Here is a 13,255-nt window from a genome sequence, read left to right as displayed (position 1 = left end):
AATAGAATGTAGCTGGAGGAAAAACCAACTTGGATGTGGCTAGGCAGAGAATTCAGGCCTTTGAAAGCTTAAAGAAGCAATTTTCTGCATGTGTGTACTTACTAAACCTATCAGATGCTTTGTAACATGAGGGGCTGGCTTGGCCCTTCCCTTCCCAGAATTCTACTATTGATCCCTCAAAGATTTAAATATAATGCTTTCAGGAGAATGGGATTTTTTTTGGTGGGCGGGGGGGCTCATATTTAACAACCATGAATTCTTTTCAGGTTCGAGTGAGTACTACTGTTTCCTGGATGTCAGGACCAGGAGAATAGTTGAGCTCATATTGGTTCTCTGCATGACTCTTTGGCTAGCCATTTTATGTATTTTGGTTTTGTAGTTTTTGTTTTTGTTTTTGTTAGTGCCCAGAATCATTTTCTGTGTGATGGGCAGATACTTAAACATTTAAAAGGAATATTAAATATTTGGTTCCCTTTCAGAAAGGGACTTTAATACTCTGGTGGATGAAAATTGAAACCTCTGGCCTTAACAATACTAAAATGTTATGGTCTAAAAATTTAAATTGATGTAATACTCAACAGTCAGGTTAGAGTCAGGAAGAGTACAAAGTGATCATATTACACTTGTTCTTAAAGCATTTGCGCTGTCTGGCTGTTTGTTTCTGGATAAAATACAGAAGGTTGGCCAACACTCTTAAAACTCCATAACAGATTTGTATTCTGTGTCAATAATGCATATTGGAATGTACAACAATATCTTATGTGATGATAAGTGTGATAATTTATATTAGTACCTTTGCCATTATTTAGAAATGGTTCACACAAAACTATTCATTTAGATTTCTTCGTAGGTGATTAAGTTGATCAGCGGTAAAGTACTAAGTGACTGCTACTGTAAATTTGTCACCTTCCTAGTGTTTCAAACCATTATTGAATCTTGTTTGTAATCCTGGCTTTCAGTCAATGTTTAAACCAGGTTTGTGAAGCTTTTGGTTTGCCTGGCCACATTGAGTGAAGAGGAATTGTCTTAGGCCACATATAAAGTATATAATATAATGTATATAAATAACTGATTTTGTTTATTTTTTAAATATTTTTTATAAAATCTTGTGGGGCTGCATTACAAACTGTTCATGAACTGTGGATTGGACACTCCTAGTCCTAGTTTAAATAGTGGCTCATCCAACATTCCAGAAAACTCATGGGAAATAGGAACTATTCTGTCAATGGAAATGGAAAGCAGAAAAGAGAAAAAATATTCAGAAAAGAGAAAGAATATTCAGACTTATTTCATGTATGCCAAATGTGGATTTTTACACATATCCTGGCTTCTGGGTTATTGGTTCTTTCCTTTCTCTCCCCCCCCCCCCAATTTATTCTGATAATGTGAGTAAAACTGATTTTCCAAAATCTGGGTTTCCAAAAATCAGTTGGTCTGAATCTATTGAAAGACTCTCAGAGCTTTAACCAAAATGATAAAATACCAACAGTTGATCTTTTTAAAAAATGAATACACTGGTTTTAAAACACTATATTAAACTGATGCTGATATATTATTTTATTTATTTATGCATTTATTGGCTCATGTGTACTCTACCTCATTCTCAGCAAACTTTCCACTTTGAGTTATTCTATACTTCCTAGGTAAGATTATAAATTTACTCTTACAGTGTGGATTTTTAAACAATTATAATTTGTTTTATATCTTAATTTTCTTTAAACTTTTCAGCTTCCTACTTTAAAGTGCATAAGACCTGATCCTGTAAATATTTACCATAGGAAATTTTTGATTAGATTGTTTGGTTTTATTGGGTGTGTAACTGATCTTCTTTAAAATCCCATATTAGGAAAGCACTGGCACATCTGGAAGCAAGCGCTGGGTGTCACAGTGGGCTAGTCTGGCTGCTAATCATACAAAACATGAAGAAAATGAAGTACGGATGGAGTCATCTGCGCTTGTTCATCTAGAAAATGGTACCACATCTAATACCCACAGCTCTTTTTATACTATATCAATCAATTATTTTTTTAGTCACATTTTGGGTTTGATTAATATGTTTCATTCTTTTCAGTGATTCACTTTTACACAACTCTTATGGAACCATCTCATAAATTGCATTACATTTTAATTTTTAAATCTGAATAGTGTGTGTGACAAGAGGCTTTAATTTTGTCTATTCCTGCTTAACTTTTGTTTCCATTTTTGATTTTAGATACTGACATCAATGAATCTGGCCTGTCAATTAGAAGTTCTGGCTCAATTACCTCTTTAACCAGCCTAGATCGAAAAAGGAGGACACTCCCCCAGTTGCCAAAGGAGGAAATTGCTGTTATCGAAGGACAAAAAACAAAAGTTACAGCCCATCACAGATCAGAGATAGGTGAAAAACAGGACACAGAACTTCAAGAGAAAGAAACCCCAACTCATTCTCAAAAAGAAATAGGACACGCCACTGATAAAAGCTTGACTAAAGTGAGCAGGACAATAAATGGCCTTTCTCCTAAAGTAGATAAGACGGCTTTTCACTCCAATAGTTGCCTCTCTTCTGAAAAAGAGAAAAATGAAAATGGCAAAGAAACATTTATGGTAAAGCAATCTTTAACTAAAATTCAGCAAGAACAAAATGAGCTGACACATTGGATCCCAGCTAAATTATCTTCTGCAAGAACTGCAGGCCAGGTTGAAAAAGGGAGAGAGGAATCTTCTGTTTCCCATAAATTGGATATGAAAGAAAAGGCATCAGGGCGTGGTGCAGGTAAAACAGAAGTTAAAGTGGCACAAAGTGAAGTAAAAAGAAGGAAAGCCGAGGAAGCCAAATTGCAACCAACTAAAGGACTTAGCGGAGATAAGAAGGAAGCCTCAAAGCCATTAGTAAGACAAGGCAGCTTTACTATAGATAAACCAAGTGCAAATATACCCATAGAATTAATTCCTCATATTAATAAACAAGGAACTACTCCATCAATTTCTTTAACATCTACCAACAGAGCAAGTGAGAAGAGTGATTCACTGGAAACAGATCCTGGTCTAGATACAACTCTTATTTTAAAAGATACGGAAGCTGTAATGGCTTTTCTTGAGGCAAAGCTGCGCGAAGAAAATAAAACAGATGAAGGACCTGACACTCCCAGCTACAATAGAGACAATTCCATTTCACCTGAATCAGATGTGGATACTGCTAGTACAATTAGTTTAGTTACCGGAGACAGTGAAAGAAAAACTACTCAGAAACGCAAAAGCTTTACTACCCTCTATAAAGATCGATGTTCAACTAGTTCTCCCTCAAAAGATATTTTAAAGTCATCTTGTTCAAATGCCAGTGACAAAATGGAAAAGAAAACAAAAGGCCGCTCCTCAGAAGCTAGTTCAAGGGGTGATGCACGCAAGATTGCACAGAGTAGTGGAAGAATAAGGCAGCCCTCCGTAGATTTAACAGATGATGATCAAACCTCTAGTGTACCTCATTCTGCTATTTCTGATATTTTATCTTCTGACCAGGAAACATGTTCTGGCAAATCACACGGAAGGACTCCTTTTACCTCAGCAGATGAACATTTGCATTCCAAAACGGAAGGAATTAAATTAGCTAAGTTGAAATCTTCTTCACCATCAACTGGGCAAGTCAGTAAGTCAGTCACTCTTCCAAGGCCTCGCCCTACAAGGACTTCACTGTTACGGAGAGCACGGCTTGGTGAAGTGTCAGATAGTGAACTTGCAGATGCAGATAAAGCATCAGTTGCTTCTGAGGTATCGACTACGAGTTCTACATCTAAGCCTCCATCAGGAAGGAGAAATATTTCAAGAATTGATCTGCTTGCCCAGCCACGGAGAAACAGACTTGGGTCTTTATCGGCACGAAGTGACTCTGAAGCAACAGTAACTAGAAGCTCTACATCTCGTACTTCAGACACCGTAATTAGAAGTGGCATTAGATTAACACCACCAGCAGACAGTACTAAAGTTTCTCCTAGAATTAGAGCTAACAGCATTTCTCGTCTATCAGATTCCAAATCCAAATCTCTGTCTTCAGCCCATAACTCTCCATCAGGTATGAGATACTTTCCATCTTATCTCTAATAATTTCATTTTTCAGCACTTTCCATTTTCATTTGGTCATGTGGCTATTAAAATTTGTGCTTGTTCTCGTGCAAAATATTAAGTCAAATTAAACAATAAGCATTAGGACACACACACACACACACACACACACACACAAAGAGCCAAGTACAGGTATCCTCAAACTACCACCACAACTGAGCCCACAATGTATGTTGCTAAGCAATACATTTAAGTGAGTTTTGCCCCATTTTATGACTTTTCTTGCCATAGTTGTTAAGTGAATCATGGCAGTTGTTAAATTAATAACCTGGTTGTTAAATGAAACTGGGTTTGCTTATCAGAAGATCGCAAAAGGGGATCACATGATCCCGGGACACTGCAAGCATCATAAATTTGGACCAGTTGCCAAGCATCCAAACCTTGGTCACAGAGATATATCATCTTGGTCACGTGATGCTACAGTGGTCACAAGTGTGAAAAACGGTCATAAGTCACTTTTTTCAGTGACATTGTAACTTTGAACGGTCACTAAATGAACTGTTGTAAGTTGAGGACTATTTGTATGCTTTTTCACTACAAGAGGATTTGAAAAAAGATTAAAGGATTCTGGATTGTAGATTTGCTTCCCAGACCTGACATTTACGGTTCATTCATGTTGAACCTAAACTGCAGTGACCTAATTTTGTGTTGCAGTGTTCTACATAATAGCATTGTATGTGGCCTGCCCAATTACTCAGTTTCATACAGCTACTGGTAGTCATTGGAGTCTGCATCAAAGACATGTAATTTTCATGTGACTGGTACTATAAATGGAAACAGGCATACTTGCAAAATACTACTCTTGTGCCATATGATAATTATAAAGCTTGCTTAATTATCAACATTCTGGGTAGAATTCGAAGAACTACTACAGGGATAACATTTGCATTAATGTTTTTAAGGTCACACTATCTATTCAGAATATACCAACTGCTGCTTTGAAAGATTTATGAAATCACGGGGGGTCGTGTGACAGTTTTAGCTGTGATAACTTGAAGAGGAAGTTGCTGTGCATGCATAGGCATATTTAAAATCTGACTACAGGATGGAAGTCTTATTACATACTTCTGAGCGTGATATACTGTAGTTTAAGCATCCTTTCAGTTAATCCACTGGGGTTATTTATAAATCAGTTTTCATTTCTTTAGGACTTTCATTTGAGCTTAATAGCAGAAGCATCAAAAAAATTTACACCACTCTAAAATAAGGCTGGGCATCCACAGTGCATTGCCTGTGGCTTCCATCAACCTATTTGCAATCTATCATCATCCTAAAATTGTGTTACTGAAATACAGTAGCAAAATGACTGACTCACATCATTTTAAAGGAGGCAATAGGAACAGTTTATCATGAAAAGCCTTCTTCTTCTTTTCTTACCCTTTAAACTCAAATCAGCCTGTTTATGGAGATTCTCAATCATCCAGGTCATGGTTGTCCCAAAGGTGCTTTTTCCAAAAGGCAACTGGACTTTCTTGTTTTTTCTTTGAAAATGTATCACTTCTCATCCACGAAGCTTCTTCGGATCAATTCAGTTTTGGAAAAGCACCTTTGGTCATTTATGTTCTCCAATTGTCAAATTCTATGCACTAGGTATGTAATTCAAAAGAATATTATCCTCTGAAAAGTTTAGTATTTGTCACACAATCATATACACTGCACTACTTTCTCCCAAAACTTGGTAAGTATGAGTAAGTTTTATCTTAACTATACATAGACAGTACCACTTTTTAACTGTTGTTGTTCCAAATAATTTGTTATTAAAAATACATTTGTGATTCTCCTCGCTGCAATATAGATTGATACTTAAATTTTCAAATTGAATTGAATGCCAGAAATAATTTAGTGAGTTGAAATGTGTGAGTAGTGCTCCTATTATTTCCACATCTTTTTAAAGTGGTGGAATTAACTTAATTATTACCTTTAAGACAAATGCATTAAATCCGTATGTGTCAATAACTTGATAACACATTTTTGTACACAGAGATATATCATCTTCTTCCAGACCCAGATCCTGCTGTTGAAACTTACAGTGGTAGAGTACTGGACATCATGTATTTTAAAATTTTCACCCCTATTTTTTTCTCTAAATACTCATGTTGTACAATGCTGAGTTACAGAGCTAGTTTTAAATATGTATTTTAAAAAAACTAATTGGAATTTTATTTGGAATAAGCAATTTGAAGGTATAGAAGAATTTTGAGTTCAAAGATATACTTAACCCAAGATGATTGAACTCTATTCAGAACTGTCCATGACTTCGTGTTTACAGTCAGTAGAACTGACCCCTGCTTATTAAATGTAAAAAAAAAAAAGGGAATGTTGAGAATTTGATATTAAATCAAGCTTATTAGAATTATCATGGTAAATTTGAAAGAAAATATGATAGTCATATCTGGCTTTCCATTCTTTAAATAGGACAATAATCTATATTCCTAAACCAAATCTTTATTCCTAGTGCACAACATATGAACAATGAGATTGGTGGAGCTCCCTCAGTGCACTCATTCCAAACTCATTTAAGGATTATCTGCCTTCATTTACAAGTCACAGTTATGCCCATTATTTAAACTTTCAGCAAAAAAAAACCCTTAAGTTTCTAGAAGTGTCACCTCTGCACTTAACCAGTCTGAACAGACAAGACACCCACTTTTCAATGCCCCACAATTTCATTTTTTCTGGCTTTATTCAATTCAAACCTTTATTGTCAGAGTACAACATGTGTACAATGAGATTGGCTGAGCCTCCCTTGGTGCACCCCCCTCCCCCCAACACAGTACAACTCACAGTGAAAGACAAAAAGAAAATCCCTAGGCCAGTGAATCCTACTAACAAACACTCAGTCCTATGTGAACTTATTGCACGTTGTGCCGGCCCCTCAAGCCAATCATGCTATGTTGTTGTAGAGTTATTTTTCATTCAGGAGTCTGACAGCCCACGGATAAAACTGTTCTTCAGCCTGTTTGTGTGGCTGCCTATGATTCTATATCTCCTTTCAGATGGTAGGAGAATAAAGAAGGGCTGACCAGGGTGTGAGTCATCCCTTTTATGACTTTAGTAAATAATTTGTTTGATTTGAACATTGCTGTTTGGTTGAAAAACCAAACAAGATCAGATCAGTTTATTCTCTCCATGGCACCTGAGAGCAAGACAAGGAGCAACGGGTGAAAGTTTGTCAGAGGGAAGTTCAGCCTGGAAATGAGGAGGAATTTCCTGACAGAATAATTAATCAGCTTGCTTCCCGGAATTGTGGGTCTTCCATTGCAGGAAGTTTTGAAGAAAAGATTGGATAACCATTTGTCCAGGATGGTATAAGGATTCCTGCTTTGGGCAGGTGGTTGGACTAAAAGACCTCCAAGGTCCTTCCAGCTTTATGATTCTATGAAATTAAGGCACTTGGTGATTATATGACTTTAAGAAAGGTAAATACTTTATTGCAGGTAAAGACTAATTCAGGACTTTATCCAGGGGGAGACATAGATTCTTTCTTTCCTGGTAAAATTTTCATATATACTTACTCCCCTGGTATTGGGGAGGGGGTTGGTTTTTTTTCCAGTGGAATCCTGTTTCCCAAGAGCAGTGTCAACAATAAAAACCCAGCACACTAAAATCACCTTTACTCTTTCAATCAACTCTTCCTCACCTGGCCTGGAATCCCTGCAGTTGTCATTGACTTTAACAAAGCTTTCACTCAATTGATAAAAAGCACGCTTGACAGCAAAGATAATTGAAATTCTCTTAGTGGGTTTTTTATCTTTTTTATTTTTTGGAAATACAGTGGTATCTTGGTACTCAACTGCTTTGAAACTATCAAATTTGGTACCCAACACATTTTTAAGTGAAAATTTTATCCCAGTACTCATCATTTGTTTGGTACTCAACGCACAGGCTAGAACTTGTCATTGTCGGCTGCCTTATGACTCACTACATTATTCCTTATGGGAAAAATATGTTTGGCACTCATCATTTTTGGTACTCATTGCGCTCCCAAAACCAATTAACAATGATTACCAAGGTACGACTGTATTGTTATATCGCTAAGAATTGATGCTATATTATCATAAGCCTCCCTTACATGCTTTAAAAAGGAGAAATCATTTTAGTGGCTCTCAATGTCTATGTGGAAGTGAACATTTTCTTTGTTAAATCTGCCACTGTTCTTTCTTAGAAAAATAACAGCAATCTCTATTGTTGTTGTTGTTGTTGTTATTTCCCACCATTTTTATATATAAACAAGGTTGTGAACAACCCAATATTCCTACCTCTGTTTTCCTCACAACTCCGTGAACTCAAAAAGTGCCCTTATAATAATTAGTCAATATCTCCTAGTATTTTCTAACTGGATTTCAAATGACACAAATTATAGTTTTTCTTCTCTAAATCATCCCATTAATAGTACTTATGTTTCTATGTGTTGTCAAATATGCAGTTACACATTTTTTGAAATTGGCATGATTTGCAAAAAAACATACAGATTCACTGTATTGTCTTAATATTTTACACTAATATTAATATTCAGTCTTATTAACTCAACATTGTACACAGAGTACTCTTTTTCACATTTTGTCAATTAGTTTTTATTATTTAACAAAATTCTATTTTTATTTTTTTTTTAGTTTCAAATTAGTCAGTAAACACTTTAATGAGGCATTTGGGGTTTGTTATTAAGCAACTTTGGTATGCAGTCATGTTGTTAAAGTCGTAATTGTATTATCTGCAATAAATACAACAATAATTCTTTCTCAATAATTAAACTAATTTAGTAAATTCAAGATGGAGGCGCTTTCCTACTGATTATGCTTCCACCTCAGAAGATGAATTTGGATCAAACCGTAATTCTCCTAAACATGCCCGTCTACGTACTTCTCCAGCCCTGAAAACTACTCGTGTGCAGAACATTGGAACACCAGTACAAAGTAGCAATGCCATGAAGCATAGGATAAAAGAACAGGAGGACTACATTCGTGATTGGACTGCTCATCGAGAAGAAATAGCAAGGTTTGTAATTGAAAGCCTGTAAAAAGGCTTTCCAAGAAATAATAACTCTCTGAAAAGCAGAAGACATTAATTATAGCCTCTCCTTCACTTGTAATTTTGGCACCATCAGGACAATCAGCAGTGTCTGCAGCAAACCACAATTATACCAAAAAATGGCAACATGCAGTGATGTTAGCATGCAAATGCTTACTTGTGCCCTGACATCTAAGTTGTGGCATTTACATGACATCATTGTGTATAGGTTGTTGTCTTCCCCATCCTCCACAGCCCCATATGAAGAGTAATTATGTAACGGGTTTGTTGATGCAACTTTATGGCATGAATTGCTATAAGGTCTACACTGGTCCTTGAGTGGTTTTCTGAGGATTTTCTCCACAAAAGAGGATTAGGAACAGAGGAAAAGTTAATATGATTTTCTTTAAAAGTAACTGAAATAATTTATGCTTATTTAGACAGTCTGTTTACACTACTAGCATTGCATAGATACTTCAGCAAATGATGGTGACTATAAAGGACAGTGGGTGGGCTTCATGTCTCCCAAATAAACAACCCCTAAATTGCAGTGCCTCTTTTGCAGCCTTAGTAAAACAAACTTTGGGGGTAGGTTTGTTTCCTGTCTGATTAAAGTTTTTTTAAAAAAAAAAAATTCACCAATCAAAGTATGCTTTTAGGACTATTTTTTCCTTTAGAAAATCTCAAACTTAAAAATTGAGATTCTTTTTCAGCTTTGGAGGAAATTATAAAACAAAATGGATACCTTAGCAGGTTCCTTAACCTCACCCCCTACTTCAAAAATAGACCACCAACTCTGGTGGCTCTGTGGTGTTCCTTGCCATGCCTTCTTCACCTCTTAAAGAAAGTGTGAGCTACTCAGACCAAAAATGATGCTCAACTCTGGATTAAATGATTGGCATGTTGTGTATGAATAGCTTTGCATAGTATTTGAAAATTCAATTGAGAGTGGCTTCCCTAATCTGAAGACAATACCTTTGCCTAACCACACAAATAGTTGATTGATCAGTCAACACAACACAAGAATTATTTCAGATTTTTTTTCAATTACTGTATATTGCATGGCAAGCAATTGGAATGTTTTCTATTCCCAACCAAACTTGTTATTCATTAAAATGCATATTAATTAGTTCTAAGAACGCATATTATTTAATATATACTCAGATTGGATCTTTGTGAAACCCAGTTTTTAAAACACAGAATAGCTTATACAGAATACATATTCATACTAAATTAAATCATGTCATTTTCCCCCCAAGACCATGTTTTATAACTATTTAATAAACAAAAGACAGATTGACCATGTAAGACAAGGGACTTTTAGACATTGATAAATTTAAGGAGAGGGAAACAAAGAGGAAGAGGGATCTAATAATAGATGAGCAAAGTTAACAATGATACTGGGAATGGACTCTGAGCAGAAAAAGCATGGGCACAGAGCCCTCAATTGTACCGAGATAGGATTATGATGAAATATTATATGCAAAAATATTTTCCTGGAGTTGTATTCAGTTAGTTCCTCCTGCTAAAAGAATGGTTTTCGTCAATGGAATGGGATGATAGTGATTTCCTCTGCAGCTCCATTCCCTTTAAAATACTTCAAAAGTTGGAGGACCCTGTAGTTCAAATCTGAGGAGCAAAGGCCTTTGAAGAAAAAAGTAGAGCATTGAATCACATTATGCAAATACATTTTTTTCCCATGAGATATTGGATTTCAATCTTTCTAGTGAAAGAATCTAATTAAAAACCTTGGTTAATAAGGTTAGAAAATACAGGGTAGTGGTGGTTGAAATATATATATAAGTATGTCTGCGTACTTGCAAGTGTAAAGCAGTATAAAGGATTCTAGCTCAAAAATGGTGGAGGTGGATTTATACAATGGTGGTTGAAGAAAGGTAAAGTTTTCATAGAGCACTGTTATATTGCAACTAATTTTGAGGAATCATTGAAAAGGAAAATTAAGAAAATGCTTCATGTTTCCAATTGTCTCAACTAGAAGCTCTGATATTGATCAGCTCCCCTACTTTGTGCTACTAATGCTACTTTAATCATCAACAGGATCAGTCAAGATTTGGCTCTCATTGCCCGGGAAATCAATGATGTAGCAGGAGAGATCGATTCAGTGACTTCATCAGGCACTGCTCCTAGTACCACAGTAAGCACTGCTGCCACCACCCCTGGCTCTGCCATAGACACTAGAGAAGAGGTAGGAGATCTTCATGGAGAAATGCATAAGGTTCTTTCTTTTCTTTATTTCTTTTGTTTTACTCTTTTGACATGCTTTTGATTACTTCCTCTCTTGTGTGCATGAATCTCAGCATTCTCTCTCTTTAATTTTAAAGTTAGATGAGCAATGATTGAAAGTTATTTCTAGTTAAGGGGCAGATCTCTTCCTATGGTCAGTGCAGAAAACAGTTGTGCTTTGAACACACTTCCATGTTGTTATTGTTTTGTAATAACATCATTGTATTTTTTTTCATCCTAGGCACAGATACAACAGCTGTGCCTATATATTCCCTAGTGAAAAAGAATCCTTAAGCATATATCAGTGCCAGATATTACAAACTGTTATTTGTGAAATAAATAAATTTATGCATGATTAGTGGTCTTAAAATGGCTTTGCATTTCATTAATCTTTGCCTCTCAGTAGTCTATAATCAGCCATCTAAATCTCTCTCAACACATAATAAACAATAGAAATAAATTGACATACCTTCAGAATCAGCAAGTAAATTAAATCCCTCTCAGTACATAATAATCAATCTAAACAGACATACTTTCATAGCCATAAAAGTGTGCTATAGTGATTATAGCAGGACCAGGAAACCCAGACTAAATTTTATGCTTAGCCATAGAAAACTCACTTGGTGCCTTTGGCCTACTCAGTGTATCTCATACCAACTTACCTCAGGCTTATAAAATGAAACACCAGCTACTTTTACACTGAAAAATTTAATTCTTGAATATGAGAGGGTTTTTTTTTTCATTTTAAGAGATGAAAAATATTTTCTAAAAAAATAAAATAACTTGAGCTATTGTTCTCATATTTGCTTTGGCAGTACTATTAGAGGGCCCGACAGTGACATGTACAATCTGAGGAAATTGTACTTCTTATTTTCAAATTTTGTATATGTCTTATACAAAAATGCAAATGTCCATATTCTGGTTCCAAAATATACCCATCCATCACCTCCAAGGTTAATGTGTCTCTTCCCTGAGTTTAATATTCAATTACAGCAAACAATATACAGAACTCTAGATTCAGAGAGCATCTAGAATCAGAGATCTAAGTCCAAAATGAGTCTTTTTTAGAATCAGGTTGTATCTGGAGTGCTGCGGAAGATTTGCTTCCAAAAAGAGAAGAATTGCTCCTAGAAGGGCTGGGAACATTAGAATTTTCCAGCCCTGGAACATGGAGATTCTTGTCTTTTTGCTTAACTAACTCATAATGTTTTATCATTTAAACAGGCTGCTCTCTATATACAGTGAATCAATAGACACAGATCTGAAATCAGAAACAGCAAGGGACACTTCAACATTTCAGAAGATTGTGTCACAGGCTTTAAGATGGCCATTAGGAACTTCAGAAAGAGATTTCAGCAAAAGCACTAGCTGGAGTATATGAGTAGTCAAATGCATTGAACTCCAGAAACATAATCTAGTTGAAAGAATCCTACAGTAGAGAATATTGCCAACCCTGAATATTTCTCTCCATCAACTGTGTTGTCTCCTTTTATTTATTTCAACAGCTTGTACATGACTTGGTTAACATCCTGTTCTGTGTACATTTTTGCAAACTGGGTATAACAAAGACACATAACATCATTTATTCAGTGTGGTTTTACTATGTTTGTGTTGGTTTCTCTCTCTTTCCCCTAGACATGTGTACTAAGCATCTGCTAATATAAATATGCATTTTTCTCTAAGATAGATAATGTTGATTTACATCTTTACTAAATACATGTAAAGCCCCCTCTTATGTTAGCAGTAAACTGCAATCTATAGTGTAGAATACATAAATAGCGTTATACACAGCATTGTTTAATATTTAAATAAGTATGTATTTCTGTACCCTAACACTTAAATAATGGGCAATCAATCTTTCGGTAACATTAATGAAATATTTTATTTTTAGTACATAATAAATTAA

General features: G+C 35.6%; 1 protein-coding gene across 15 annotated transcripts in view; it reads left to right on the top strand.

The window, feature by feature from the left end:
- The window catches only part of CEP170 (centrosomal protein 170), a 94,398-nt gene that overhangs the window by 63,164 nt on the left and 17,979 nt on the right, over window positions 1-13,255 (top strand). For 4 of the 15 annotated variants that reach the window (XM_060692378.2, XM_060692384.2, XM_060692376.2 and 1 more), the window contains 4 exons: window positions 1,847-1,973; window positions 2,213-4,048; window positions 8,859-9,093; window positions 11,164-11,341. In XM_060692378.2, the coding sequence (XP_060548361.2) occupies window positions 1,847-1,973; window positions 2,213-4,048; window positions 8,859-9,093; window positions 11,164-11,341 (2,376 nt within the window). Of the gene's footprint in view, window positions 1-1,846; window positions 1,974-2,212; window positions 4,049-6,079; window positions 6,131-8,858; window positions 9,094-11,163; window positions 11,342-13,255 lie in introns of all 15 variants that reach the window. The other 11 variants (XM_087882987.1, XM_087882982.1, XM_087882986.1 and 8 more) reach the window with 6 other exon arrangements.

This window comes from Pantherophis guttatus, chromosome 1 (genome assembly GCF_059756535.1).
Source record: "Pantherophis guttatus breed Tessera chromosome 1, ASM5975653v1, whole genome shotgun sequence".
In the NCBI taxonomy this organism is placed as follows: Eukaryota; Metazoa; Chordata; class Lepidosauria; order Squamata; family Colubridae; genus Pantherophis; species Pantherophis guttatus.
Note: the sequence above shows the minus strand (reverse complement) of the source record. Positions and strands in the feature narration are given on the sequence as shown.